Raw genomic sequence first — 27,380 nt, forward strand, 5'->3', positions numbered from 1 at the left:
GGGGTGTGGGGTGTGGTGTGTGGTGTGATGTGGGGTGTGGGGTGTGGGGTGTGACATGGTGTGTGGGGTGTGATGTGGGGTGTGATATGGGGTGTGGAGTGTGATGTGGGGTGTGACGTGAGGTGTGATATGGTGTGTGACGTGGGGTGTGATGTGGGGTGTGATGTGGGATGTGACATGTGGTGTGATGTGGGGTGTGGGGTGTGGGGTTTGGCGTGTGATGTGGAGTGCGGGGTGTGATGTGGGGTGTGATATGGGGTGTGGGGTGTGATGTGGGGTGTGGGGTGTGGGGTGTGGTATGTGGTGTGATGTGGGGTGTGGGATGTGGTGTGGTCTGGGGTGTGGGGTATGGTGTGGGGTGTGATGCGGGGTGTGGGCTGTGGGGTCTGATGTGGGGTGGGGTGTGGGGTGTGATGTGGGGTGTGATGTGGGGTGTGGGGTGTGGGGTGTGACATGGTGTGTGGGGTGTGATGTGGGGTGTGATATGGGGTGTGGGGTGTGATGTGGGGTGTGATATGGGGTGTGGGGTGTGATGTGGGGTGTGACGTGGGGTCTGATGTGGGGTGTGGGGTGTGGCGTTTGATGTGGAGTGCGGGGTGTGATGTGGGGTGTGATGTGGGGTGTAGGTGTGATGTCGGGTATGACGTGGGGTGTGTTATGGTGTGTGGGGTGTGATGTGGGGTGTGGGGTGTGGTATGGGGTGTGGTGTGGGGTGTGGGGTGGGGTGTGAAGCGGGGTGTGGGCTGTGGGGTGTGATGTGGGGTGGGATGTGGGGTGTGATGTGGGGTGTGATGTGGGGTGTGGGGTGTGATGTGGGGTGTGATGTGGGGTGTGGGGTGTGATGTGGGGTGTGATGTGGGGTGTGATGTGGGTTGTGGGGTGTGATGTGGGATGTGGGGTGTGATGTGGGTTGTGGGGTGTGGGGTGTGGGGTGTGATGTGGGGTGGGGTGTGGGGTGTGGGGTGTGATGTGGGGTGTGATGTGGGGTGTGGAGTGTGATGTGGCGTGTGATGTGGGGTGTGATGTGGGGTGTGGGGTGTGATGTGGGATGTGGGGTGTGGGGTGTGATGTGGGTTGTGGGGTGTGGGGTGTGATGTGGGTTGTGGGGTGTGGGGTGTGGGTTGTGGGGTGTGTGGTGTGGGGTGTGATGTGGGGTGGGGTGTGGGGTGTGATGTGGGGTGTGATGTGGGGTGTGGGGTGGGGTGTGGGGTGTGATGTGGGGTGCGATGTGGGGTGTGATGTGGGGTGTGCGGTGTGATGTGGGATGTGGGGTGTGATGTGGGGTGTGAGGTGTGGGGTGTGGGGTGTGATGTGGGGTGTGATGTGGGGTGTGGGGTGTGATGTGGGGTGTGAGGTGTGGGGTGTGGGGTGTGATGTGGGGTGGGGGTGTGATGTGGGGTGTGATGTGGGGTGTGGGGTGTGATGTGGGGTGTGGGGTGTGATGTGGGGTGCGGGGTGTGATATGGGGTGTGGGGTGTGATGTGGGGTGTGGGGTGTGGGGTGTGATGTGGGGTGGGGTGTGATGTGGGGTGTGGGGTGTGATGTGGGGTGTGGGGTGTGATGTGGGGTGTGGGTTATGATGTGGGGTGTGGGGTGTTGTGTGGGGTGTGATGTGGGGTGTGGGGTGTGATGTGGGGTGTGATGTGGGGTGTGATGTGGGGTGTGGGATGTGATGTGGGATGTGGGGTGTGATGTGGCGTGTGGGGTGTGATGTGGGGTGTGGGGTGTGGGGTGTGATGTGGGGTGTGGGGTGTGATGTGGGGTGTGGGGTGTGGTGGTGTGGGGTGTGATGTGGGTTGGGGTGTGGGGTGTGATGTGGGGTGTGGGGTGTGATGTGGGGTGTGATGTGGGGTGTGGGGTGTGATGTGGGATGTGGGGTGTGATGTGGGTTGTGATGTGGGGTGTGCGGTGTGATGTGGGGTGTGATGTGGGGTGTGGGGTGTGATGTGGGGTGAGGGGTGTGATGTGGGGTGTGGGGTGTGATGTGGGGTGTGGGGTGTGATATGGGGTGTGGGGTGTGATGTGGGGTGTGATGTGGGGTGTGGGGTGTGGGGTGTGATGTGGGGTGGGGTGTGATGTGGGGTGTGGGGTGTGATGTGGGGTGTGGGATGTGGGGTGTGATGTGGGGTGTGATGTGGGGTGTGGGGTGTGATGTGGGGTGTGGGTTATGATGTGGGGTGTGGGGTGCTGTGTGGGGTGTGATGTGGGGTGTGATGTGGCATGGGGTGTGGGGTGTGATGTGGGGTGTGGGGTGTGGGTTGTGATGTGGGGTGTGGGGTGGGGTGTGGGGTGTGATGTGGGGTGTGGGGTGTGATGTGGGGTGTGGGGTGGGGTGTGGTGTGTGATGTGGGGTGTGGGGTGTGATGTGGGGTGTGATGTGGGGTGGGGTGTGGGCTGTGATGTGGGGTGTGATGTGGGGTGTGGGGTGCGATGTGTGGTGTGGGGTGGGGTGTGATGTGGGGTGTGGGGTGTGGCATGTGATATGGGGTGTGGCGTGTGATCTGGGGTTTGGTGTGGGGTGTGATGTGGGGTGTGGGGTGTGGGGTGTGGGGTGTGACATGGTGTGTGGGGTGTGATGTGGGGTGTGACGTGGGGTGTGATATGGTGTGTGACGTGGGTTGTGATGTGGGGTGTGATGTGGGATGTGACATGGCGTGTGATGTGGAGTGTGGGGTGTGATGTGGGGTGTGATATGGTGTGTGACGTGGGGTGTGATGTGGGGTGTGGGGTGTGATGTGGGGTGTGATATGGGGTGTGGGGTGTGATGTGGGGTGTGATATGGGGTGTGGGGTGTGATGTGGGGTGTGACGTGGGGTCTGATGTGGGGTGTGGGGTGTGGCGTTTGATGTGGAGTGCGGGGTGTGATGTGGGGTGTGATGTGGGGTGTAGGTGTGATGTCGGGTATGACGTGGGGTGTGTTATGGTGTGTGGGGTGTGATGTGGGGTGTGGGGTGTGGTATGGGGTGTGGTGTGGGGTGTGGGGTGGGGTGTGAAGCGGGGTGTGGGCTGTGGGGTGTGATGTGGGGTGGGATGTGGGGTGTGATGTGGGGTGTGATGTGGGGTGTGGGGTGTGATGTGGGGTGTGATGTGGGGTGTGGGGTGTGATGTGGGGTGTGATGTGGGGTGTGATGTGGGTTGTGGGGTGTGATGTGGGATGTGGGGTGTGATGTGGGTTGTGGGGTGTGGGGTGTGATGTGGGGTGGGGTGTGGGGTGTGGGGTGTGATGTGGGGTGTGATGTGGGGTGTGGGGTGTGATGTGGGGTGTGATGTGGGGTGTGATGTGGGGTGTGGGGTGTGATGTGGGATGTGGGGTGTGGGGTGTGATGTGGGTTGTGGGGTGTGGGGTGTGGGGTGTGGGGTGTGATGTGGGGTGGGGTGTGGGGTGTGATGTGGGGTGTGATGTGGGGTGTGATGTGGGGTGTGATGTGGGGTGTGCGGTGTGATGTGGGGTGTGATGTGGGGTGTGGGGTGTGATGTGGGGTGTGAGGTGTGGGGTGTGGGGTGTGATGTGGGGTGGGTGTGTGATGTGGGGTGTGATGTGGGGTGTGGGGTGTGATGTGGGGTGTGGGGTGTGATGTGGGGTGCGGGGTGTGATATGGGGTGTGGGGTGTGATGTGGGGTGTGGGGTGTGATGTGGGGTGTGGGGTGTGGGGTGTGATGTGGGGTGGGGTGTGATGTGGGGTGTGGGGTGTGATGTGGGGTGTGGGGTGTGATGTGGGGTGTGGGTTATGATGTGGGGTGTGGGGTGTTGTGTGGGGTGTGATGTGGGGTGTGGGGTGTGATGTGGGGTGTGATGTGGGGTGTGATGTGGGGTGTGGGATGTGATGTGGGATGTGGGGTGTGATGTGGCGTGTGGGGTGTGATGTGGGGTGTGGGGTGTGATGTGGGGTGTGGGGTGTGGGGGTGTGGGGTGTGATGTGGGTTGGGGTGTGGGGTGTGATGTTGGGTGTGATGTGGGGTGTGATGTGGGGTGTGATGTGGGGTGTGGGGTGTGATGTGGGGTGTGATGTGGGGTGTGATGTGGGGTGTGGGGTGTGATGTGGGATGTGGGGTGTGATGTGGGTTGTGATGTGGGGTGTGCGGTGTGATGTGGGGTGTGATGTGGGGTGTGGGGTGTGATGTGGGGTGGGGGTGTGATGTTGCGTGTGGGGTGTGATGTGGGGTGAGGGGTGTGATGTGGGGTGTGGGGTGTGATGTGGGGTGTGGGGTGTGATATGGGGTGTGGGGTGTGATGTGGGGTGTGGGGTGTGATGTGGGGTGTGGGGTGTGGGGTGTGATGTGGGGTGGGGTGTGATGTGGGGTGTGGGGTGTGATGTGGGGTGTGGGGTGTGAGGTGTGATGTGGGATGTGATGTGGGGTGTGGGGTGTGATGTGGGGTGTGGGTTATGATGTGGGGTGTGGGGTGCTGTGTGGGGTGTGATGTGGGGTGTGATGTGGCATGGGGTGTGGGGTGTGATGTGGGGTGTGGGGTGTGGGTTGTGATGTGGGGTGTGGGGTGTGGGGTGTGATGTGGGGTGTGAAGTGGGGTGTGGGGTGTGATGTGGGGTGTGGGGTGTGATGTGGGGTTTGGGGTGTGATGTGGGGTGAGGTGTGATGTTGGGTGTGGTGTGTGATGTGGGGTGTGGGGTGTGATGTGGGGTGTGATGTGGGGTGGGGTGTGGGCTGTGATGTGGGGTGTGATGTGGGGTGTGGGGTGCGATGTGGGGTGTGGGGTGGGGTGTGATGTGGGGTGTGATCTGGGGTTTGGTGTGGGGTGTGATGTGGGGTGTGGGGTGTGGGGTGTGGGGTGTGACATGGTGTGTGGGGTGTGATGTGGGGTGTGATATGGAGTGTGGGGTGTGATGTGGGGTGTGACGTGGGGTGTGATATGGTGTGTGACGTGGGTTGTGATGTGGGGTGTGATGTGGGATGTGACATGGGGTGTGATGTGGGGTGTGGGGTGTGGCGTGTGATGTGGAGTGTGGGGTGTGATGTGGGGTGTGACGTGGGGTGTGATATGGTGTGTGACGTGGGGTGTGATGTGGGGTGTGGTGTGGGATGTGACGTGGGGTCTGATGTGGGGTGTGGGGTGTGGCGTGTCATGTGGAGTGCGTGGTGTGATGTGGGGTGTGATGTGGGGTGTAGGTGTGATGTGGGGTATGGCGTGGAGTGTGATATGGGGTGTGGGGTGTGATGTGGGGTGTGGGGTGTGGGGTGTGGTATGGGGTGTGATGTGGGGTGTGGGATGTGGTGTGGTGTGGGGTGTGGGGTATGGTGTGGGGTGTGATGTGGGGTGTGGGGTGTGGGGTATGGTGTGGGGTGTGATGCGGGGTGGGGTGTGGGGTGTGATGTGGGGTGTGATGTGTGGTGTGATGTGGGGTGTGGGGTGTGGTGTGGGGTGTGATGTGGGGTGTGGGGTGTGGGGTGTGACATGGTGTGTGGGGTGTGATGTGGGGTGTGATATGGGGTGTGGGTTGTGATGTGGGGTGTGATATGGGGTGTGGGGTGTGATGTGGGGTGTGACGTGGGGTCTGATGTGGGGTGTGGGGTGTGGCGTGTGATGTGAAGTGCGGGGTGTGATGTGGGGTGTGATGTGGGGTGTAGGTGTGATGTCGGGTATGACGTGGGGTGTGATATGGGGTGTGGCGTGTGATGTGGGGTGTGGGGTGTGGTGTGGGGTGTGATGTGGGGTGTGGGGTGTGGTGTGGGGTGTGGGGTGTGGGGTATGGTGTGGGGTGTGGTGTGGGGTGTGGGGTGGGGTGTGATGCGGGGTGTGGGCTGTGGGGTGTGATGTGGGGTGGGATGTGGGGTGTGATGTGGGGTGTGATGTGGAGTGTGGGGTGTGATGTGGGGTGTGGTGTGTGAAGTGGGGTGTGGGGTGTGATGTGGGGTGTGATGTGGGGTGTGGGGTGTGATGTGGGGTGTGATGTGGGGTGTGATGTGGGGTGTGGGGTGTGATGTGGGATGTGGGGTGTGATGTGGGGTGTGGGGTGTGATGTGGGGTGTGGGGTGTGGGGTGTGATGTGGGGTGTGGGGTGTGATGTGGGGTGTCCGGTGTGATGTGGGGTGGGGTGTGGGGTGTGATGTGGGGTGTGATGTGGGGTGTGATGTGGGGTGTGGGGTGTGATGTGGGGTGTGGGGTGTGATGTGGGATGTGGGTTGTGATGTGGGGTGTGATGTGGGGTGTGCGATGTGATGTGGGGTGTGATGTGGGGTGTGGGGTGTGGTGTGGGGTGTGATGTGGGGTGGGGGTGTGATGTGGGGTGTGGGGTGTGATGTGGGGTGTGGGGTGTGATGTGGGGTGTGGGGTGCGATGTGGGGTGTGTGGTGTGGGGTGTGATGTGGGGTGTGGGGTGTGATGTGGGGTGTGGGTTGTGATGTGGGGTGTGGGGTGTGGGGTGTGATGTGGGGTGTGAAGTGGGGTGTGGGGTGTGATGTGGGGTGAGGTGTGTGATGTGGGGTTTGGGGTGTGATGTGGGGTGTGATGTGGGGTTGGGTGTGGGCTGTGATGTGGGGTGTGATGTGGGGTGTGGGGTGTGATGTGGGGTGTGGGGTGGCGTGTGGGGTGTCATGTGGGGTGTGGGGTGTGATGTGGGGTGTGATGTGGGGTGTGGGGTGTGGGGTGTGATGTGGGGTGTGATGTGGGGTGTGGTGTGGGGTGTGATGTGGGGTGTGGGGTGTGATGTGGCGTGTGGGGCGTGATGTGGGGTGTGATGTGGGGTGTGGGGTGTGATGTGGGGTGTGATGTGGGGTGTGGGGTGTGATGTGGGGTGTGGGGTGTGATGTGGGGTGTGGGGTGTGATGTGGGGTGTGGGGTGTGATGTGGGGTGTGGGGTGTGATGTGTGATGTGCGGTGTGGGGTGTGATGTGTGATGTGGGGTGTGATGTGGGGTGTGGGGTGTGATATGTGATGTGGGGTGTGGGGTGTGATGTGTGATGTGGGGTGTGATGTGGGGTGTGGGGTGTGATGTGTGATGTGTGATGTGGGGTGTGATGTGTGGTGTGGGGTGTGATGTGGGGAGTGGGGTGTGATGTGGGGTGTGGGTTGTGATGTGGGGTGTGGGGTGTGATGTATGATGTGATGTGCGTTGTGGGTGTGATGTGGGGTGGGGTGTGATGTGGGGTGTGGTGTGATATGGGGTGTGGGGTGTGATGTGCGATGTGGGGTGTGGGGTGTGGGGTGTGATGTGCGATGTGGGGTGTGATGTGTGCTGTGGGGTGTGGGGTGTGATGTGGGGTGTGATGTGTGATGTGGGGTGTGATGTGCGTTGTGGTGTGATGTGGGGTGGGGTGTGATGTGGGGTGTGGGGTGTGATGTGGGGTGTGATATGGGTGTGGGGTGTGATGTGGGGTGTGACGTTGGGTGTGGGGTGTGATGTGGGGTGTGGTGTGGGGTGCGATGTGGGGTGTGGGGTGTGGTGTGCGATGTGCAGTGTGGTGTGGGGTGTGATGTGGCATGTGATGTGGGGTGTGGGGTGTGATGTGGGGTGTGATGTGGGGTGTGGGGTGTGATGTGGGGTGTTGGGTGTGATGTTGGGTGTGGGGTGTGATGTGGGGTGTGGTGTGGGGTGTGATGTGGGGTGTGGGATGTGATGTGGGGTGTGGGGTGTGATGTTGGGTGTGGGGTGTGATGTGGGGTGTGAAGTGGGGTGTGGGTGTGATGTGGGGTGTGGGGTGTGATGTGGGGTGTGGTGTGCGATGTGGGGTTTGGTGTGGGGTGTGATGTGGGGTGTGATGTGGGGTGTGGGGTGTGATGTGGGGTATGATGTGGGGTGTGATGTGGGGTGTGGGGTGTGATGTGGGGTGTGATGTGTGATGTGGGGTGTGATGTGGGGTGTGGGGTGTGATGTGTGATGTGGGGTGTGATATGGGGTGTGGGGTGTGATGTGGGGTGTGGGGTGTGATGTGGGGTGTGGTGTGTGATGTGGGGTGTGGGGTGTGATGTGGGGTGTGGGGTGTGATGTGGGGTGTGGGGTGTGATGTGGGGTGTGATGTGGGGTGTGGGGTGTGATGTGTCATGTGGGGTGTGATGTGGGGTGTGGGGTGTGATGTGTGATGTGGGGTGTGGGGTGTGATGTGTGATGTGGGGTGTGATGTGGGGTGTGGGGTGTGATGTGTGATGTGTGATGTGGGGTGTGATGTGGGGAGTGGGGTGGGTTGTGGGGTGTGGGGTGTGATGTGGGGTGTGGGGTGTGATGTGGGGTGAGGTGTGATGTGGGGTGTGGGGTGTGATGTGGGGTGTGGTGTGTGATGTGGGGTGTGGGGTGTGATGTGTGGTGTGGGGTGTGATGTGTGATGTGGAGTGTGGGGTGTGATTTGGGGTGATGTGTGATGTGGGGAGTGGGGTGTGATGTGGGGTGTGGGGTGTGATGTGGGGTGTGGGGTGTGGGGTGTGATGTGGGGTGTGGGGTGTGATGTGGGGTGTGGGGTGTGATGTGTGATGTGGAGTGTGGGGTGTGATGTGGGGTGAGGTGTGATGTGGGGTGTGGGGTGTGATGTGGGGTGTGGGGTGTGATGTGGGTGTGGGGTGAGATGTGGGGTGTGGGATGTGATGTGGGGTGTGGGGTGTGATGTGGGGTTTGGGGTGTGATGTGTGATGTGGGGTGTGGGTGTGATGTGGGGTGTGATGTGGAGTGGGGTGTGATGTGGGGTGTGGGGTGTGATGTGGGGTGTGGGGTGTGGGGTGTGATGAGGGGTGCGGGGTGTGATGTGGGGTGTCGGGTGTGGGTTGTGATGTGGGGTTTGGGGTGTGATTTGTGATTTGGGGTGTGGGGTGTGATGTGGGTTGTGGGGTGTGATGTGGGGTGTGGGGTGTGATGTGGGGTGTGGGATGTGATGTGGGGTGTGGGGTGTGATGTGGGGTGTGGGGTGTGATGTGATGTGGGGTGTGGGATGTGATGTGGGGTGTGGGGTGTGATGTGGGGTTTGGGGTGTGATGTGTGATGTGGGGTGTGGGTGTGATGTGGGGTGTGATGTGGAGTGGGGTGTGATGTGGGGTGTGGGGTGTGATGTGGGGTGTGGGGTGTGGGGTGTGATGTGGGGTGCGGGGTGTGATGTGGGGTGTCGGGTGTGGGTTGTGATGTGGGGTTTGGGGTGTGATGTTTGATTTGGGGTGTGGGGTGTGATGTGGGTTGTGGGGTGTGATGTGTGATGTGGAGTGTGGGGTGTGATGTGGGGTGTGGGGTGTGATGTGGGGTGAGGTGTGATGTGGGGTGTGGGGTGTGATGTGGGGTGAGGTGTGATGTGGGGTGTGGGGTGTGATGTGGGTTGTGGGGTGTGATGTGGGGTGTGGGGTGTGATGTGGGGTGAGGTGTGATGTGGGGTGTGGGGTGTGATGTGGGGTGTGGGGTGTGATGTGGGGTGTGGGGTGTGAAGTGGGGTGTGATGTGGGGTGTGGGGTGTGGGGTGTGATGTGGGGTGTGATGTGGGGTGTGGGGTGTGATGTGGGGTGTGATGTGGAGTGTGGGGTGTGATGTGGGGTGTGGGGTGTGATGTGGGGTGTGATGTGGGATGTGATGTGGGGTGTGATGTGTGATGTGGGGTGTGATGTGGGGTGTGGTGTGGGGTGTGATGTGGGGTGGGGTGTGAATTGGGGTGTGGTGTGGTGTGTGATGTGGGGTGTGATGTGGGGTGTGATGTGGGGTGGGGTGTGAATTGGGGTGTGATGTGGGGTGTGATGTGGGGTGTGATTTGGGGTGTGGGGTGTGATGTGGGGTGTGATGTGGGGTGTGGGGTTTGATGTGGGGTGTGGGGTGTGATGTACGATGTGATGTGTGTTGTGGGTGTGATGTGGGTTGGGGTGTGATGTGGGGTGTGGTGTGATATGGGGTGTGGGGTGTGATGTGCGATGTGGGGTGGGGTGTGATGTGTGATGTGGGGTGTGGGGTGTGATGTGGGGTGTGATGTGTGATGTGGGGTGTGATGTGCGTTGTGGGTGTGATGTGGGGTGGGGTGTGATGTGGGGTGTGGGGTGTGATGTGGGGTGTGATGTGGGTGTGGGGTGAGATGTGGGGTGTGACGTTGGGTGTGGGGTGGGGTGCGATGTGTGGTGTGGGGTGTGATGTGGGGTGTGGGGTGTGATGTGGGGTGTGGTGTGCGATGTGGTGTGTGGTGTGGGGTGTGATGTGGGGTGTGGGGTTTGATGTGGGGTGTGATGTGGGGTGTGGGTTGTGATGTAGGGTGTGATGTGGGGTGTGGGGTGTGATGTTGGGTGTGGGGTGTGATGTGGGGTGTGGTGTGGGGTGTGATGTGGGGTGTGGGGTGTGATGTGGGGTGTGGGGTGTGATGTTGGGTGTGGGGTGTGATGTGGGGTGTGATGTGGGTGTGGGGTGTGATGTTGGGTGTGGGGTGTGATGTGGGGTGTGGTGTGCGATGTGGGGTGTGGTGTGAGGTGTGATGTGGGGTGTGGGGTGTGATGTGGAGTGTGGGGTGTGATGTGGGGTGTGGTGTGCGATGTGGGGTGTGGTGTGGGGTGTGATGTGGGGTGTGATGTGGGGTGTGGGGTGTGATGTGGGGTGTGATGTGGGGTGTGGGGTGTGATGTGGGGTGTGGGGTGTGATGTGGTGTGTGATGTGTGATGTGGGGTGTCGGGTGTGATGTGGGGTGTGGGGTGTGATGTGGGGTGTGATGTGGGGTGTGGGATGTGATGTGGGGTGTGGGGTGTGATGTGGGGTTTGGGGTGTGATGTGTGATGTGGGGTGTGGGTGTGATGTGGGGTGTGATGTGGAGTGGGGTGTGATGTGGGGTGTGGGGTGTGATGTGGGGTGTGGGGTGTGGGGTGTGATGAGGGGTGGGGGTGTGATGTGGGGTGTCGGGTGTGTGTTGTGATGTGGGGTTTGGGGTGTGATTTGTGATTTGGGGTGTGAGGTGTGATGTGGGTTGTGGGGTGTGATGTGGGTGTGGGGTGTGATGTGGGGTGTGGGATGTGATGTGGGGTGTGGGGTGTGATGTGGGGTGTGGGGTGTGATGTGGGGTGTGGGGTGTGATGTGGGGTGTGGGGTGTGAAGTGGGGTGTGGGGTGTGATGTGGGGTGTGATGTGGGGTGTGGGGTGTGATGTGGGGTGTGATGTGGGGTGTGGGGTGTGATGTGGAGTGTGGGGTGTGATGTGGGTGTGGGGTGTGATGTGGGGTGTGGGATGTGATGTGGGGTGTGGGGTGTGATGTGGGGTTTGGGGTGTGATGTGTGATGTGGGGTGTGGGTGTGATGTGGAGTGGGGTGTGATTTGGGGTGTGGGGTGTGATGTGGGGTGTGATGTGGGGTGCGGGGTGTGATGTGGGGTGTCGAGTGTGGGTTGTGATGTGGGGTTTGGGGTGTGATGTTTGATTTGGGGTGTGGGGTGTGATGTGGGTTGTGGGGTGTGATGTGTGATGTGGAGTGTGGGGTGTGATGTGAGGTGTGGGGTATGATGTGGGGTGAGGTGTGATGTGGGGTGTGGCGTGTGATGTGGGGTGAGGTGTGATGTGGGGTGTGGGGTGTGATGTGGGTTGTGGGGTGTGATGTGGGGTGTGGGGTGTGATGTGGGGTGACGTGTGATGTGGGGTGTGGGGTGTGATGTGGGGTGTGGGGTGTGATGTGGGGTGTGGGGTGTGAAGTGGGGTGTGGGGTGTGGTGTGGGGTGTGATGTGGGGTGTGATGTGGGGTGTGGGGTGTGATGTGGGGTGTGATGTGGGGAGTGGGGTGTGATGTGGGGTGTGATGTGGAGTGTGGGGTGTGATGTGGGGTGTGGGGTGTGATGTGGGGTGTGATGTGGGATGTGATGTGGGGTGTGATGTGTGATGTGGGGTGTGATGTGGGGTGTGGTGTGGGTTGTGATGTGGGGTGGGGTGTGAATTGGGGTGTGGTGTGGTGTGTGATGTGGGGTGTGATGTGGGGTGGGGTGTGAATTGGGGTGTGATGTGGGGTGTGATGTGGGGTGTGGGGTTTGATGTGGGGTGTGGGGTGTGATGTACGATGTGATGTGTGTTGTGGGTGTGATGTGGGTTAGGGTGTGATGTGTGGTGTGATATGGGGTGTGGGGTGTGATGTGCGATGTGGGGTGGGGTGTGATGTGGGGTGTGATGTGTGATGTGGGGTGTGGGGTGTGATGTGGGGTGTGATGTGTGATGTGGGGTGTGATGTGCGTTGTGGGTGTGATGTGGGGTGGGGTGTGATGTGGGGTGTGGGGTGTGATGTGGGGTGTGATGTGGGTGTGGGGTGTGATGTGGGGTGTGATGTGGGGTGGGGTGTGATGTGGGGTGCGATGTGTGGTGTGGGGTGTGATGTGGGGTGTGGGGTGTGATGTGGGGTGTGGTGTGCGATGTGGTGTGTGGTGTGGGGTGTGATGTGGGGTGTGATGTGTGGTGTGGGGTTTGATGTGGAGTGTGATGTGGGGTGTGGGGTGTGATGTAGGGTGTGATGTGGGGTGTGGGGTGTGATGTTGGGTGTGGGGTGTGATGTGGGGTGTGGTGTGGGGTGTGATGTGGGTTGTGGGGTGTGATGTGGGGTGTGGGGTGTGATGTTGGGTGTGGGGTGTGATGTGGGGTGTGATGTGGGTGTGGGGTGTGTTGTTGGGTGTGGGGTGTGATGTGGGGTGTGGTGTGCGATGTGGGGTGTGGGGTGTGATGTGGGGTGTGGGGTGTGATGTGGGGTGTGGTGTGGGGTGTGATGTGGGGTGTGATGTGGGGTGTGGGGTGTGATGTGGGGTGTGATGTGGGGTGTGGAGTGTGATGTGGGGTGTGGGGTGTGATGTGGTGTGTGATGTGTGATGTGGGGTGTGATGTGGGGTGTCGGGTGTGATGTGGGGTGTGGGGTGTGATGTGGGGTGTGATGTGGGGTGTGGGGTGTGATGTGGGGTGTGGGGTCTGATGTGGGGTGTGGGGTGTGATGTGGGGTGTGGGGTGTGATGTGGGGCGTGGGGTGTGATGTGTGATGTGTGATGTGGGGTGTGATGTGGGGTGTGGGGTTTGATGTGTAATGTGGGGTGTGATGTGGGGTGTGGGGTGTGATGTGTGATGTGGGGTGTGGGGTGTGATGTGTGATGTGGGGTGTGATGTGGGATGTGGGGTGTGATGTGTGATGTGTGATGTGGGGTGTGTTGTGCGGTGTGGGGTGTGATGTGGGGTGTGATGTGGGGTGTGGGGTGTGATGTGGGGTGTGGGGTGTGATGTGTGATGTGGAGTGTGGGGTGTGATGTGGGGTGATGTGGGGTGTGGTGTGGGATGTGGGGTGTGGGGTGTGATGTGGCGTGTGGGGTGTGGGGTGTGATGTGGGGTGTGGGGTGTGATGTGTGATGTGGGGTGTGGGGTGTGATGTGGGTGTGGGGTGTGATGTGGGGTGTGGGGTGTGATGTGGGGTGTGGGGGTGTGATGTGGGTGTGGGGTGTGATGTGGGGTGTGGGGTGTGATGTGGGGTGTGATGTCGGGTTTGGGGTGTGATGTGTGATGTGGGGTGTGGGTGTGATGTGGGGTATGATGTGGAGTGGGGTGTGATGTGGGGTGTGGGGTGTGATGTGGGGTGTGGGGTGTGATGTGGGGTGTCGGGTGTGGGGTGTGATGTGGGGTTTGGGGTGTGATGTGTGATGTGGGGTGTGGGGTGTGATGTGGGGTGTGGGGTGTGATGTGGGGTGTGGGGTGTGATGTGGGTTGAGGTTTGATGTGGGGTGTGGGGTGTGATGTGGGGTGTGATGTGGGATGTGGGGTGTGATGTGGGGTGAGGTGTGATGTGGGGTGTGGGGTTTGATGTGGGGTGTGGGGTGTGATGTGGGGTGTGATGTGTGATGTGGGGTGTGGGGTGTGGGCTGTGATGTGGGGTTTGGGTTGTGATGTGGGGTGTGGGGTGTGATGTGGGGTGTGGGGTGTGATGTGGGGTGTGGGGTGTGATGGGTGTGGGGTGTGATGTGGGGTGAGGTGTGATGTGGGGTGTGGGCTGTGATGTGGGGTTTGGGTTGTGATGTGTGATGTGTGATGTGGGGTGTGGGGTGTGGGCTGTGATGTGGGGTTTGGGTTGTGATGTGGGGTGTGGGGTGTGATGTGGGGTGTGGGGTGTGATGTGGGGTGTGGGGTGTGATGTGCGGTGAGGTGTGATGTGGGGTTTGGGCTGTGATGTGGGGTTTGGGTTGTGATGTGTGATGTGTGATGTGGGGTGTGGGGTGTGGGCTGTGATGTGGGGTTTGGGTTGTGATGTGGGGTGTGGGCTGTGATGTGGGGTTTGGGTTGTGATGTGTGATGTGTGATGTGGGGTGTGGGGTGTGGGCTGTGATGTGGGGTGTGGGGTGTGATGTGGGGTGTGGGGTGTGATGTGGGGTGTGGGGTGTGGTGTGGAGTGGGGTGTGATGTGGGTGTGGGGTGTGGGCTGTGATATGGGGTTTGGGTTGTGATGTGTGATGTGTGATGTGGGGTGTGGGGTGTGGGCTGTGATGTGGGGTTTGGGTTGTGATGTGGGGTGTGGGGTGTGATGTGGGGTGTGGGGTGTGATGTGGGGTGTGGGGTGTGATGTGGGGTGAGGTGTGATGTGGGGTTTGGGCTGTGATGTGGGGTTTGGGTTGTGATGTGTGATGTGTGATGTGGGGTGTGGGGTGTGGGCTGTGATGTGGGGTTTGGGTTGTGATGTGGGGTGTGGGCTGTGATGTGGGGTTTGGGTTGTGATGTGTGATGTGTGATGTGGGGTGTGGGGTGTGGGCTGTGATGTGGGGTGTGGGGTGTGATGTGGGGTGTGGGGTGTGATGTGGGGTGTGGGGTGTGGTGTAGAGTGGGGTGTGATGTGGGGTGTGGGGTGTGGGGTGTGATGTGGAGTGGGGTGTGATGTGGGGTGTGGGGTGTGATTTGGGGTGTGGGGTGTGATGTGGGGTGTGGGATATGGGGTGTGATGTTGGGTGTGGGGCGTGATGTGGGGTGTGGGGTGTGGGGTGTGATGTGGGGTGTGGGGTTGATATACCTATCAATTCATTCCATGAAAAGCGACGAGTTAAGATAGTAACTATAGGCTTTTATTGGCTAAATAACAGAGCCCACCCTCGTGGGTGATCGGTTCCAGCAAGGAAGAATACTAGCCAAGCAATCACCTTTATACCTGGGCAAGCAGGCGGAGCCATGGGCGGAGTCAGCTGAGGTATGCCTCGGTATAACAGTGTGCGAGGCAAGAGGTAACCTTGTGTAGGTGATAACAACAGTGTAACAATAACAGTGGTTTACCACATTCACCCCTTGTTTAAAATTGAGTCCGGCGGGGTGAAGTGTACTACTAGTTCGTGTATGTCAGTCTATCAGGAGGCCTCGTAAGCCTTTCTGACCGGCGCAGCAGTGGCGGCGGTGGTGCCGTATCCGATGTTAATGCTGGTGTCTGCGTGGTCGACGAAGGCCCCTGAGGTTCCGGCATGCCGCCTACAGGAGCTGGATTTGGTGGAGTGGTGGGGGATAACGGTGGTGTCTCAGGGGTGCCCAAGGGTGCGAGGTCTCGCAAGGAGACTGTGTCCCCCCGCCCGTCTGGGTATTCCACATAGGCATACTGGGGGTTGGCGTGCAGGAGGTTCACCCTCTCGACCAGGGGGTCCGTTTTATGGGTCCTCACCTGCTTCCGCAGCAGGACGGGCCCCGGAGAAGTCAGCCATGTTGGTAGCGAGGTTCCCGTAGTCGACTTCCTGGGGAAAACGAACATTTGCTCATGAGGGGTGGCGTTAATGGCGGTACAAAGCAGTGACCGGATGGAATGGAGCGCTGCCGGGAGGACTTCCTGCCAGCGAGAGGTTGGGAGGCCCTTAGACTTTAGGGCTAAGAGGACGGCCTTCCAAACTGTTGCGTTCTCTCTTTCCACCTGGCCGTTCCCCCGGGGGTTGTAGCTGGTGGTCCTACTCGCAGCAAAACCTCTCGCCAGCAGGAACTGGCGAAGTTCCTCGCTCATGAAGGATGAGCCCCGGTCGCTATGTATATAGTTCGGGAACCCGAACAAGGCGAAGAGGTCGTTCAGGCATTTGATGACCGTGGTACTGGTCATGTCTGGGCAGGGGATGGCAAAGGGGAAACGGGAGTACTCGTCAATAATGTTGAGGAAGTACACATTACGGTCAGTGGATGGGAGGGGCCCCTTAAAATCGATGCTCAAGCGCTCGAAGGGGCGGGTGGCCTTGATCAGGCTTGCTCTGTCCGGCCTATAGAAATGCGGTTTGCATTCGGCACAGACTTGGCAGTTCCTGGTCATGGTCCTGACCTCCTCGATGGAGTAGGGCAGGTTGCGGGCCTTAATGAAGTGGTAAAGTCTAGTGACCCCGGGGTGGCAGAGGTCGTTGTGGAGGGTCCGCAGTCTATCAACTTGCGCGTTGGCGCATGTACCTCGTGAATTGATATACCTATCAATTCATTCCATGAAAAGCGACGAGTTAAGATAGTAACTATAGGCTTTTATTGGCTAAATAACAGAGCCCACCCTTGTGGGTGATCGGTTCCAGCAAGGAAGAATACTAGCCAAGCAATCACCTTTATACCTGGGCAAGAAGGCGGAGCCATGGGCGGAGTCAGCTGAGGTATGCCTAGGTATAACAGTGTGCGAGGCAAGAGGTAACCTTGTGTAGGTGATAACAACAGTGTAACAATAACAGTGGTTTACCACAGGGGTGTTAAGGTGAGGTGTGGGGTGTGATGTGGGGTGTGATGTGGGGTGCGATGTGTGAAGTGGGGTGTGATGTGGGGTGGGGTGTGATGTGGGATGTGGGAGGTGAGGTGTGTGGTGGGGTGGGTTGTGGTGTGGGGTGTGGGGTGTGATGTGTGGTGTGGTGTGGGGTGTGATGTGGGGTGGGGTGTGATGTGGGGTGTGGTGTATGATGTGGGGTGTGATGTGGGGTGTGATGTGGGGTGGGGTGTGATGTGGGGTGTGATGTGGGGTGTGGGGTATTATGTGGGGTGTGATGTGGGATGTGTGATGTGGAGTGTGGTGTGCGATGTGGGGTGTGATGTGGGGCGTGGGGTGTGATGTGTGATGTGTGATGTGGGATGTGGGTTGTGGGGTGTGGGGTGTGATGTGGGGTGTGATTTGGGGTGTGGTGTCTGATGTGGGGTGGGGTGTGATGTGGGGTCTGGGAGGGTCAGTACTGAGTGCAGCACTCCCTCAGCACTGACCCGCCGACAGTGCAGCGCTCCCTCAGTACTGCCCCTCCAACAGTGCGGCGCTCCCTCAGTACTGACCCTCCGACAGTGCAGCGTTTACTCAGTACTGACCCTCTGACAGTGCAGTGTTCTCTCAGTACTGCCCCTCCGACAGCGCAGCGTTCTCTCAGTACTGCCCCTCCGACAGTGCAGCGTTCACTCAGTACTGCCCCTCCGACAGCGCAGCGTTCACTCAGTGCTGCCCCTCCGACAGTGCTGTGCTCTCTCAGTACTGCCCCTCCGACAGCGCAGCGTTCTCTCAGTACTGCCCCTCCGACAGTGCAGCGTTCTCTCAGTACTGCCCCTCCGACAGTGCAGCGTTCTCTCAGTACTGCCCCTCCGACAGTGCAGCGTTCTCTCAGTACTGCCCCTCCGACAGCGCAGCGTTCTCTCAGTGCTGCCCCTCCGACAGTGCAGCGTTCTCTCAGTACTGCTCCTCCGACAGTGCAGCGTTCTCTCAGTACTGCCCCTCCGACAGTGCTGTGCTCTCTCAGTACTGCCCCTCCGACAGTGCAGCGTTCTCTCAGTACTGGCCCTCCGACAGTGCACTGTTCACTCAGTACTGACCCTCCGACAGTGCACTGTTCACTCAGTACTGACCCTCCGACAGTGCAGCGTTCTGTCAGTACTGACCCTCCGACAGTGTGGCGGCCCCTCAGTACTGCCCCTCCGACAGTGCAGCGTTCTCTCAGTACTGACCCTCCGACAGTGCAGCTTTCTCTCAGTACTGCCCCTCCGACAGTGCAGCGTTCTCTCAGTACTGCCCCTCCGACAGCGCAGCGTTCTCTCAGTACTGCCCCTCCGACAGCGCAGCGTTCACTCAGTACTGACCCTCCGACAGTGCAGTGCTCCCTCAGTACTGACCCTCCGACAGTGCAGCGTTCACTCAGTACTGCCCCTCCGACAGCGCAGCGTTCACTCAGTACTGCCCCTCCGACAGCGCAGCGTTCACTCAGTACTGCCCCTCCAACAGCGCAGCGTTCTCTCAGTACTGCCCCTCCGACAGTGCAGTGTTCGCTCAGTACTGACCCTCCGACAGTGCAGCGTTCTCTCAGTACTGCCTCCTGACAGCGCAGCGTTCTCTCAGTACTGACCCTCCGACAGCGCAGCGTTCTCTCAGTACTGACCCTCCGACAGTGCAGCTTTCTCTCAGTACTGACCCTCCGACAGTGCAGCGTTCTCTCAGTACTGGCCCTCTGACAGTGCAGCGTTCTCTCAGTACTGCCCCTCCGACAGCGCAGCGTTCACTCAGTACTGACCCTCCGACAATGCAGCGCTCCCTCAGTACTGACCCTCCGACAGTGCAGCGTTCACTCAGTACTGCCCCTCCGACAGCGCAGCGTTCACTCAGTACTGCCCCTCCGACAGCGCAGCATTCACTCAGTACTGCCCTTCCAACAGCGCAGCGTTCTCTCAGTACTGTCCCTCCGACAGCGCAGCGTTCACTCAGTACTGCCCCTCCGACAGTGCGGCGGCCCCTCAGTACTGCCCCTCCGACAGTGCTGTGCTCTCTCAGTACTGACCCTCCGACAGTGCAGCGCTCCCTCAGTACTGACCCTCCGACAGCGCAGCGTTCTCTCAGTACTGACCCTCCGAAAGTGCAGCGTTCTCTCAGTACTGCCCCTCCGACAGCGCAGCGTTCTCTCAGTACTGCCCCTCCGACAGCGCAGCGTTCTCTCAGTACTGACCCTCCGACAGCGCAGCGTTCACTCAGTACTGCCCCTCCAACAGTGCAGCGTTCTCTCAGTACTGCCCCTCCGACAGCGCAGCGTTCTCTCAGTACTTCCCCTCCGACAGCGCAGCGTTCTCTCAGTACTGCCCCTCCGACAATGCAGTGCTCCCTCAGTACAGCCCCTCCGACAGTGCAGCGCTCCCGCAGTGCTGCCCCTCCGACAGTGCAGCGCTCCCTCAGTACTGCCCCTCCGACAGTGCAGCGTTCTCTCAGTACTGCCCCTCCGACAGTGCAGCGTTCTCTCAGTACTGACCCTCCGACAGTGCAGCGTTCTCTCAGTACTGGCCCTCTGACAGCGCAGCGTTCTCTCAGTACTGCCCCTCCGACAGTGCAGCGTTCTCTCAGTACTGCCCCTCCGACAATGCAGCGCTCCCTCAGTACTGCCCCTCCGACAGTGCAGCGTTCTCTCAGTACTGCCCCTCCGACAGTGCACTGTTCTCTCAGTACTGCCCCTCCGACAGTGCAGCGTTCTCTCAGTACTGACCCTCTGACAGTGCAGCGTTCTCTCAGTACTGCCCCTCCGACAGCGCAGCGTTCTCTCAGTACTGCCCCTCCGACAGTGCAGCGTTCTCTCAGTACTGCCCCTCTGACAGTGCAGCGCTCCCTCAGTACTGCCCCTCCGACAGCGCAGCGCTCCCTCAGTACTGCCCCTCCGACAGTGCAGCGCTCCCTCAGTACTGCCCATCCGACAGTGCTGCGTTCACTCAGTACTGACCCTCCGACAGCGCAGCGTTCTCTCAGTACTGCCCCTCTGACAGTGCAGCGCTCCCTCAGTACTGCTCCTCCGACAGCGCAGCGTTCTCTCAGTACTGACCCTCCGACAGTGCAGCGTTCGCTCAGTACTTTCCCCCCGACTGTGCGGCGCTCCCTCATTATTGCCCCTCCGACAGTGCGGCGCTCCCTCAGTACTGACCCTCCGACAGTGCAGCGTTCACTCAGTACTGACCCTCCGACAGTGCGGCGCTCCCTCAGTACTGACCCTCCGACAGTGCAGCGTTCACTCAGTACTTTCCCCCCGACAGTGCGGCGCTCCCTCAGTACTGACCCTCCGACAGTGCAGCGCTCCCAAAGTACTGCCCTTTCTCCTATGCTCTCAGCTCCCTGCTGGAAAGCTGAGGGAGTAGAAGCGGAGAATTGGGTGCGAAGTTCGCTGCCCATATCACATTCTAGAAGTGGCTTCCTGAGGATCTCCTTGATGGGGGCTGGAATGTCCAGCACCCTGCCTCACTCTGCTCCATGGACCATCACACCAGGCCTCCCAGACCCTGGGGTACATGGCAGAACTCGGAGTTAGACCTTCTGACTGATGGGGTAGGTTGGGCTTTAAATTCAGGGGGGACCCCATAAACACAGACAGAAGGATTGAAGGTCATATCTCCCTCAGATCTCTGTATCTAATCCGTGCTGTACCTGCCCTGGGAGTGTTTGATGGGACAGTGTAGAGGGAGCTTTACTCTGTGTCTAACCTGTGCTGTACCTGCCCTGGGAGTGTTTGATGGGACAGTGTAGAGGGAGCTTTACTCTGTATCTGACTGGTGCTGTACCTGCCCCGGGAGTGTTTAATGGGACAGTGTAGCGGGAGCTTTACTCTGTATCTAACCTGTGCTGTACCTGCCCTGGGAGTGTTTGATGGGACAGTGTAGAGGGAGCTTTACTCTGTATCTAACCTGTGCTGTACCTGCCCTGGGAGTGTTTGATGGGACAGTGTAGAGGGAGCTTTACTCTATATCTAACCCGTGCTGTACCTGCCCTGGGAGTGTTTGATGGGCAGTGTAGAGGGAGCTTTACTCTGTATCTGACTGGTGCAGTACCTGTCCTGGGAGTGTTTGATGGGACAGTGTAGAGAGAGCTTAACTCTGTATCTAACCTGTGCTGTACCTGCCCTGGGAGTGTTTGATGGGACAGTGTAGAGGGAGCTTTACTCTGTATCTAACCCGTGCTGTACCTGTCCTGGGAGTGTTTGATGGGACAGTGTAGAGGGAGCTTTACTCTGTATCTAACCCGTGCTGTACCTGCCCTGGGAGTGTTTGATGGGACAGTGTAGAGGGAGCTTTACTCTCTATCTAACCCGTGCTGTACCTGCCCTGGGAGTGTTTGATGGGACAGTGTCGAGGGAGCTTTACTCTGTATCTGACTGGTGCTGTACCTGCCCCGGGAGTGTTTAATGGGACAGTGTAGAGGGAGCTTTACTCTGTATCTAACCTGTGCTGTACCTGCCCTGGGAGTGTTTGATGGGACAGTGTAGAGGGAGCTTTACTCTGTATCTAACCTGTGCTGTACCTGCCCTGGGAGTGTTTGATGGGACAGTGTAGAGGGAGCTTTACTCTATTCACAATTCAAATCGCTTTATTGGCATGATAAGTTACATCTTATGTTGCCAAAGCATCAAAATACATTTATGGTTTACCACATAAACGCAGTTCTATTCATAGTGTATAAACAGGTATATCCCTGAGTGTATAAATATACATTCGCATTGTTTATATATATTCTTTTCTTAGTTTACTGGTTGGCTCTCTGTTCATGGCAAGCTGTAACATAGCGTGCCGCCAGTGTTATACAGCTTCTCTCCTCTCCCAGTAGGAATGGGAGTTACTCTATATCTAACCCGTGCTGTACCTGCCCTGGGAGTGTTTGATGGGCAGTGTAGAGGGAGCTTTACTCTGTATCTAACCCGTGCAGTACCTGTCCTGGGAGTGTTTGATGGGACAGTGTAGAGGGAGCTTTACTCTGTATCTAACCTGTGATGTACCTGCCCTGGGAGTGTTTGATTGGACAGTGTAGAGGGAGCTTTACTCTGTATCTAACCCGTGCTGTACCTGTCCTGGGAGTGTTTGATGGGACAGTGTAGAGGGAGCTTTACTCTGTAACTAACCCGTGCTGTACCTGCCCTGGGAGTGTTTGATGGGACTGTGTAGATGAGCTGGAGTCTGAGCTTCAGACACTGCGACACATCAGGGAGGGGGAGAAGTACCTGGACTCTGTGTATAAGGAGGTGGTCACACCTATGAAGTTAATTAATTCAGATGTAGCCCATGGTCAGGGACAGGACGGTGTGACGACGAGTGAGGCAGGTATGGGGATCCAGGAGGTAGAGCTGGAGGAGCTGCAGAACTTGCTCTTGACCAACAGGTTCTAGGTTCTTACTCCCTGTAGGGACAGGAGCAGGGACTGCAGGGAGGATGAGCAACCTGGCCACAGCACCGTGGAACGAGGGGCCATTCAAGAGCGGGGAGTAAATAGAAATGTTGTATTGGTAGGGGATAGTATTATTAGGGGGATAAATAGAGTTCTCAGCAGCCGAGAGCGAGAGTCCCGAAGACTGTGTTGCCTGCCCGGTGCCAGGGTTAAGGACATCTCCTCTGGGCTGGAAAGAAACTTGCAGTGGGAGGGGGTGGATCCAGTTGTCGTGGTCCATGTTGCTACAAACGACGTAGATAGGACTAGGAAGCCGGTTCTTTTAAAGGAGTATGAGCAGCTAGGGGTCAAATTTAAATACAGAACCTCAAGGGTAATAATCTCTGGATTATTACCTGAGCCACGAGCGAATTTGGCTAGGACAAATAAAATTAGAGAGTTAAATGCGTGGCTCAAAGACTGGTGTGGGAGAAATGGGTTTTGCTTCCTGGGACACTGGCACCAGTACTGGGGCAGGAGGGAGCTGTTCCGTTGGGACGGGCTTCACTTGGCCAGTGCTGGGACTAGAGTCCTGGCGGATCATATTACTAGGGCTGTAGAGAGGGCTTTAAACTAACTAGTGGGGGGAGGTTCCTGGAGAGCAAATAATAAAAATGACAACAGAGAAGGTCATAGACTTAGGTAGCAGTGGGGAAATTAAAAACCAGAGCGTGTCAGGAAGGGGCAGAAGGTATGGAGTAAAAGGTAAAGTAATAAAAAGGGCAAAAGCAGGAACTAAGTGTCACAAAACATATTTGAAAGTTCTCTATCTGAATGCGCGTAGCATTCATAACAAAATAGATGAGTTAATGGCACAAATAACTACATATGGGTATGATCTTGTGGCCATTACAGAAACATGGCTGCAGGGTGACAATGCCTGGGAATTAAACATACGAGGTTATTTAATGACCAGGAAGGACAGGCAGGAAGGAAGGGGAGGTGGGGTGGCTATGTTAATAAAGGAAGGAATCACTGTAATACAGAGAAATGATATTGGGTCAAAAGATCAGGATAATGAAACAGTTTGGGTGGAGATAAGGAATAATAAGGGGAAAAAAACACTAGTGGGCGTAGTCTATAGGCTTCCGAACAGTTGCAACTCTTTTGGATGGAGTATCAATCAGGAAATAGTTGAGGCTTGTAATAAGGGAACATCTATAATTATGGGGGATTTTAACTATCATATTAATTGGACAAATCAAATTGGGCAGGGCTGCCGTGAGGATGAGTTCATTGAGTGTATTAGGGATGGGTTTCTTGAGCAGTATGTAACTGAACCGACCAGGGGGCAAGCAACCTTAGATCTGGTCCTGTGTAACGAGACAGGATTAATTAAAAATGTCCTAGTAAAGGATCCCCTTGGAATGAGTGACCATAACATGGTTGAATTCCATATTCAATTAGAGGGTGAGAAGGTTGGATCTCAAACAAGCGTGCTAAGCTTGAATAAAGGAGACTATGAAGGTATGAGAGTGGAATTGAGTAGAGTGGATTGGGAAAATAGATTAAAGGGTAAGACGATACATGATCAGTGGTGTACATTTAAGGAGTTATTTTACAACTTCCAAAAAATATATATTCCACTGAGAAGAAAAGGGTGTAAAAGAAAAGACAGCCATCCTTGGCTAAGTAAAGAAATTAAGGATAGTATTCGACTAAAAACAAGGGCATATAAGGTAGCCAAATCTAGTGGGATGATAGAGGATTGGGAAAACTTTAAAAGACAGCAAAAAATAACAAAAAGATTGATTAAGAAAGGGAAGATAGATTATGAAAGTAAATTAGCAAAAAATGTAAAAACAGATAGTAAGAGTTTTTATAGTTATATAAAAAGAAAAAGGGTGGCTAAAGTAAATGTTGGTCCCTTAGAGGATGAGACCGGGAAATTAATGGTGGGAAATAGGGAGATGGCAAAAACACTGAATGAATATTTTGTATCAGTCTTTACAGTAGAAGACACTAAGAATATCCCAACACTGGACAAACAGGGGGCTATGGGGGGGAGGAGCTATACACGATCAAAATCACTAAGGAAGTGGTACTCGGTAAAATAATGGGTCTCAAGGCGGATAAATCACCTGGACCTGATGGCTTACATCCTAGGGTCTTGAGGGAAGTGGCGGTAGGGATTGTGGATGCATTAGTAATAATTTTCCGAAACTCCCTAGACTCAGCAAAGGTCCCAGCAGACTGGAAAACTGCTAATGTAACACCCTTATTTAAAAAGGGCAGTAGACAGAAGGCTGGAAACTATAGACCGGTTAGCCTAACATCTGTGGTAGGTAAAATTTTGGAGTCCATTATTAAGGAGACAGTAACAGGACATTTGAATAATCATAATTTAATAGGACAAAGTCAGCATAGTTTTATGAAGGGGAAGTCATGTTTGACAAATTTGCTGGAGTTCTTTGAGGAAGTAACATATAGTGTGGATAAAGGGGAACCAGTGGACGTAGTGTATTTAGACTTCCAAAAGGCATTTGACAAGGTGCCACACAAAAGATTATTGCTTAAGATAAAAAATCACGGGATTGGGGGTAATATTCTGGCATGGATAGAGGATTGGCTATCTAACAGAAGGCAGAGAGTTGGGATAAATGGTTCATTCTCAGACTGGCAATCAGTAACTAGTGGTGTTCCGCAGGGGTCAGTGCTGGGTCCCCAACTCTTTACAATCTATATTAACGATTTGGAGGAGGGGACCGAGTGTAACATCTCAAAGTTTGCAGATGATACTAAGATGGGAGGGAAAGTAGTAAGTGAGGAGGACATTAGAAACCTGCAAGGAGACATAGACAGGCTAAGTAAGTGGGCAGAGATTTGGCAGATGGAATACAATACTGGAAAGTGTGAGGTTATGCACTTTGGCAGGAAAAATCGCAGAGCAAGTTATTATCTTAATGGCAAGAAACTGGAAAGTACTGAAGTACAAAGGGATCTGGGGGTCCTGGTGCACGAAACTCAAAAGGTTAGTATGCAGGTGCAGCAAGTGATTAAGAAGGCCAATGGAATGTTGGCTTTCATTGCTAGGGGGATAGAATATAAAAATAGGGAGGTATTGCTTCAGTTGTACAAGGTATTGGTGAGACCGCACCTGGAATACTGCATACAGTTTTGGTGTCCATACTTAAGAAAAGACATACTTACTCTCGAGTCAGTACAAAGAAGGTTCACTCGGTTAATCCCGGGGATGAGGGGATGGACATATGAGGAGAGGTTGAGTAGATTGGGACTCTACTCATTGGAGTTCAGAAGAATGAGAGGCGATCTTATTGAAACATAAGATTGTGAAGGGGTTGGATCGGGTGGATGCGGGGAGGATGTTCCCGATGATGGGTGAAACTAGAACTAGGGGGCATAGTCTTAAAATAAGGGGCTGCTCTTTCAAAACTGAGATGAGGAGGAACTACTTCACTCAGAGGGTGGTAGGTCCATGGAATATGCTGCCCCAAAAAGCCGCAGAAGCTACATCATTACATAAATTTAAAACAGAAATAGACAGTTTCCTAGAAGTAAAGGGAATTAAGGGTTACGGGGAGCGGGCAGGAATTTGGACATGAGTCTAGGTTCGGATCGGACATGGCCCTGTGGGTAGCGGAGCGGGCCCAGGGGCCGTGTAGCCTGATCCTGCTCCTATTTCGTGTGTCTAATTCTGTTAGATTCAGGAGATGGTTCTGTGATAGTAGATTGGCGGTTAGGATCAGATCAGCCATGATCTTATTGAATGGCGGATCAGGCTCGAGAGGCCGATTGGCCTACTCCTGCTCCTATTTCTTATGTTCTTATGTTCTTATGACAGTGTAGAGGGAGTTTTACTCTGTACCTAACCTCCTTGCAGCCACCGTCAGTCTCTCCGAGACTTGTGCTGTTGTCTCCCAGTGACAGTCATTGGAATTGCTCCAGGTCATGACTTCTCACCTGATGTCATATGGCCTGGAATGTTGAACTCCAGGAATGGGATCCTGCTGTGTATCGGGGCCCGGCGACATCTCTCGGTGTCTCCGTCCTGGAGAATGAAGTCGACGATCTCCTGCACCCACGTGGTTCCTGCGGGAAATCAACCAGGAGGAGGGAACGTGAATCAGCGAGGGGTCTGTCAGAGATGGTTGGAATGGAATAGACAGAGGCTGAAAGGGTTAACATGTGAGGAGAGGTTCCACGAACCTGGCTTGCAAGCGCTTGACATTAGAAGGTCGCAGGTTGATCTGATCGAGGTGGCTGAGATGATTAAAGGATTCGATAGGGTAGAGAAACTATTTCCTCTTGTGAGGGGAGTCCAGAACAAGGGGGCAGAACCTTAAAATTAGAGCCAGGCCGTTCAGGGGTGATGTCAGGAAACAGTTCTTCACACAAAGGGTGGTGGAAATCTGAAACTCTCTCCCCCAACAAGGCTGAGGATGCTGGGGGTCAATTGGAGCTTTCTGAGATGGACAGATTTTCATTGGGTAAGGGTATCGAGGGATTTGGAGCCAAGACGGGGAGATGGTGTTGAGTAAAGATCCGATAGAATGGCGGGGAACAGGCTGGAGGGGCTGAATGGCCTCCTCCTGTTTTACAGCTCAGCCGTGCTGTGCTGTAGAGAAAGTGCCCGCTGTACTTTGAGTCCGGGAACCCCGGCGAGAGGCCGCAGGTTTCGGAATTGTACGCCTGCTTGCAGTTACTTGATGTTGGAGGGAACAGCACTTACCCGCTTTGGGATAGGTGGCGATTAGAAGGCCCTCGAATCTCGCCTGGAATTCTTCCACTGCTTTCCAGTTCTCCAGGTAAATATCCAGGATGGGAACACCGTGTAAAGGCACCAGCTTTGGCCTCTTGATCTCGGGGCGAGGGCCGCCCGCTGCTGTCTGATCGATGCTTGCCATGGCGATGAGTTGCTGATGGGATCGCACCCTGTTCCTGTCCCAATCTCCCGGTCCCAGTCTGTCACACACAACAGAGGGAACAAGGCTCAGTGGACATGGACTTTAGAACTTGCCAGTGACCCAGGGCAGGGACAGAGAGTTAGAGTGAGTCAACACAGCGAGGGAGAACTTCATACAGAGTATTCTCAACACTCACTCGCTCTCACACACACACACAAATCTCCTGTAACCCAGTGACCCAGGGCAGGGACAGAGAGTTAGAGTGAGTCAACACAGCGAGGGAGAACTTCATACAGAGTATTCTCAACACTCACTCGCTCTCACACACACACACAAATCTCCTGTAACCCAGTGACCCAGGGCAGGGACAGAGAGTTAGAGTGAGTCAACACAGCGAGGGAGAACTTCATACAGAGTATTCTCAACACTCACTCGCTCTCACACACACACACAAATCTCCTGTAACCCAGTGACCCAGGGCAGGGACAGAGAGTTAGAGTGAGTCAACACAGCGA

General features: G+C 56.4%; 1 protein-coding gene across 1 annotated transcript in view; it reads right to left on the minus strand.

Moving 5' to 3' along the window:
- The window catches only part of LOC147095434 (integrin alpha-M-like), a gene marked incomplete at its 3' end in the record, with an annotated part of 164,427 nt that extends 137,562 nt beyond the window's left edge, over positions 1-26,865 (minus strand). The window contains exons 1-2 of the mRNA XM_085973636.1: positions 26,691-26,865; positions 25,922-26,050 (exon numbers count right to left, since the gene is read on the minus strand). Coding sequence (XP_085829762.1) covers positions 25,922-26,050; positions 26,691-26,865 — 304 coding nt within the window. The remainder of the gene's footprint in view (positions 1-25,921; positions 26,051-26,690) is intronic.
- Between the last annotated feature and the right edge of the window lie 515 nt (positions 26,866-27,380).

Source organism: Somniosus microcephalus, unplaced genomic scaffold, assembly GCF_052327205.1.
Source record: "Somniosus microcephalus isolate GS21.2 unplaced genomic scaffold, FLI_Smic_1.0 unresolved_chr1, whole genome shotgun sequence".
Classification (NCBI taxonomy): domain Eukaryota; kingdom Metazoa; phylum Chordata; class Chondrichthyes; order Squaliformes; family Somniosidae; genus Somniosus; species Somniosus microcephalus.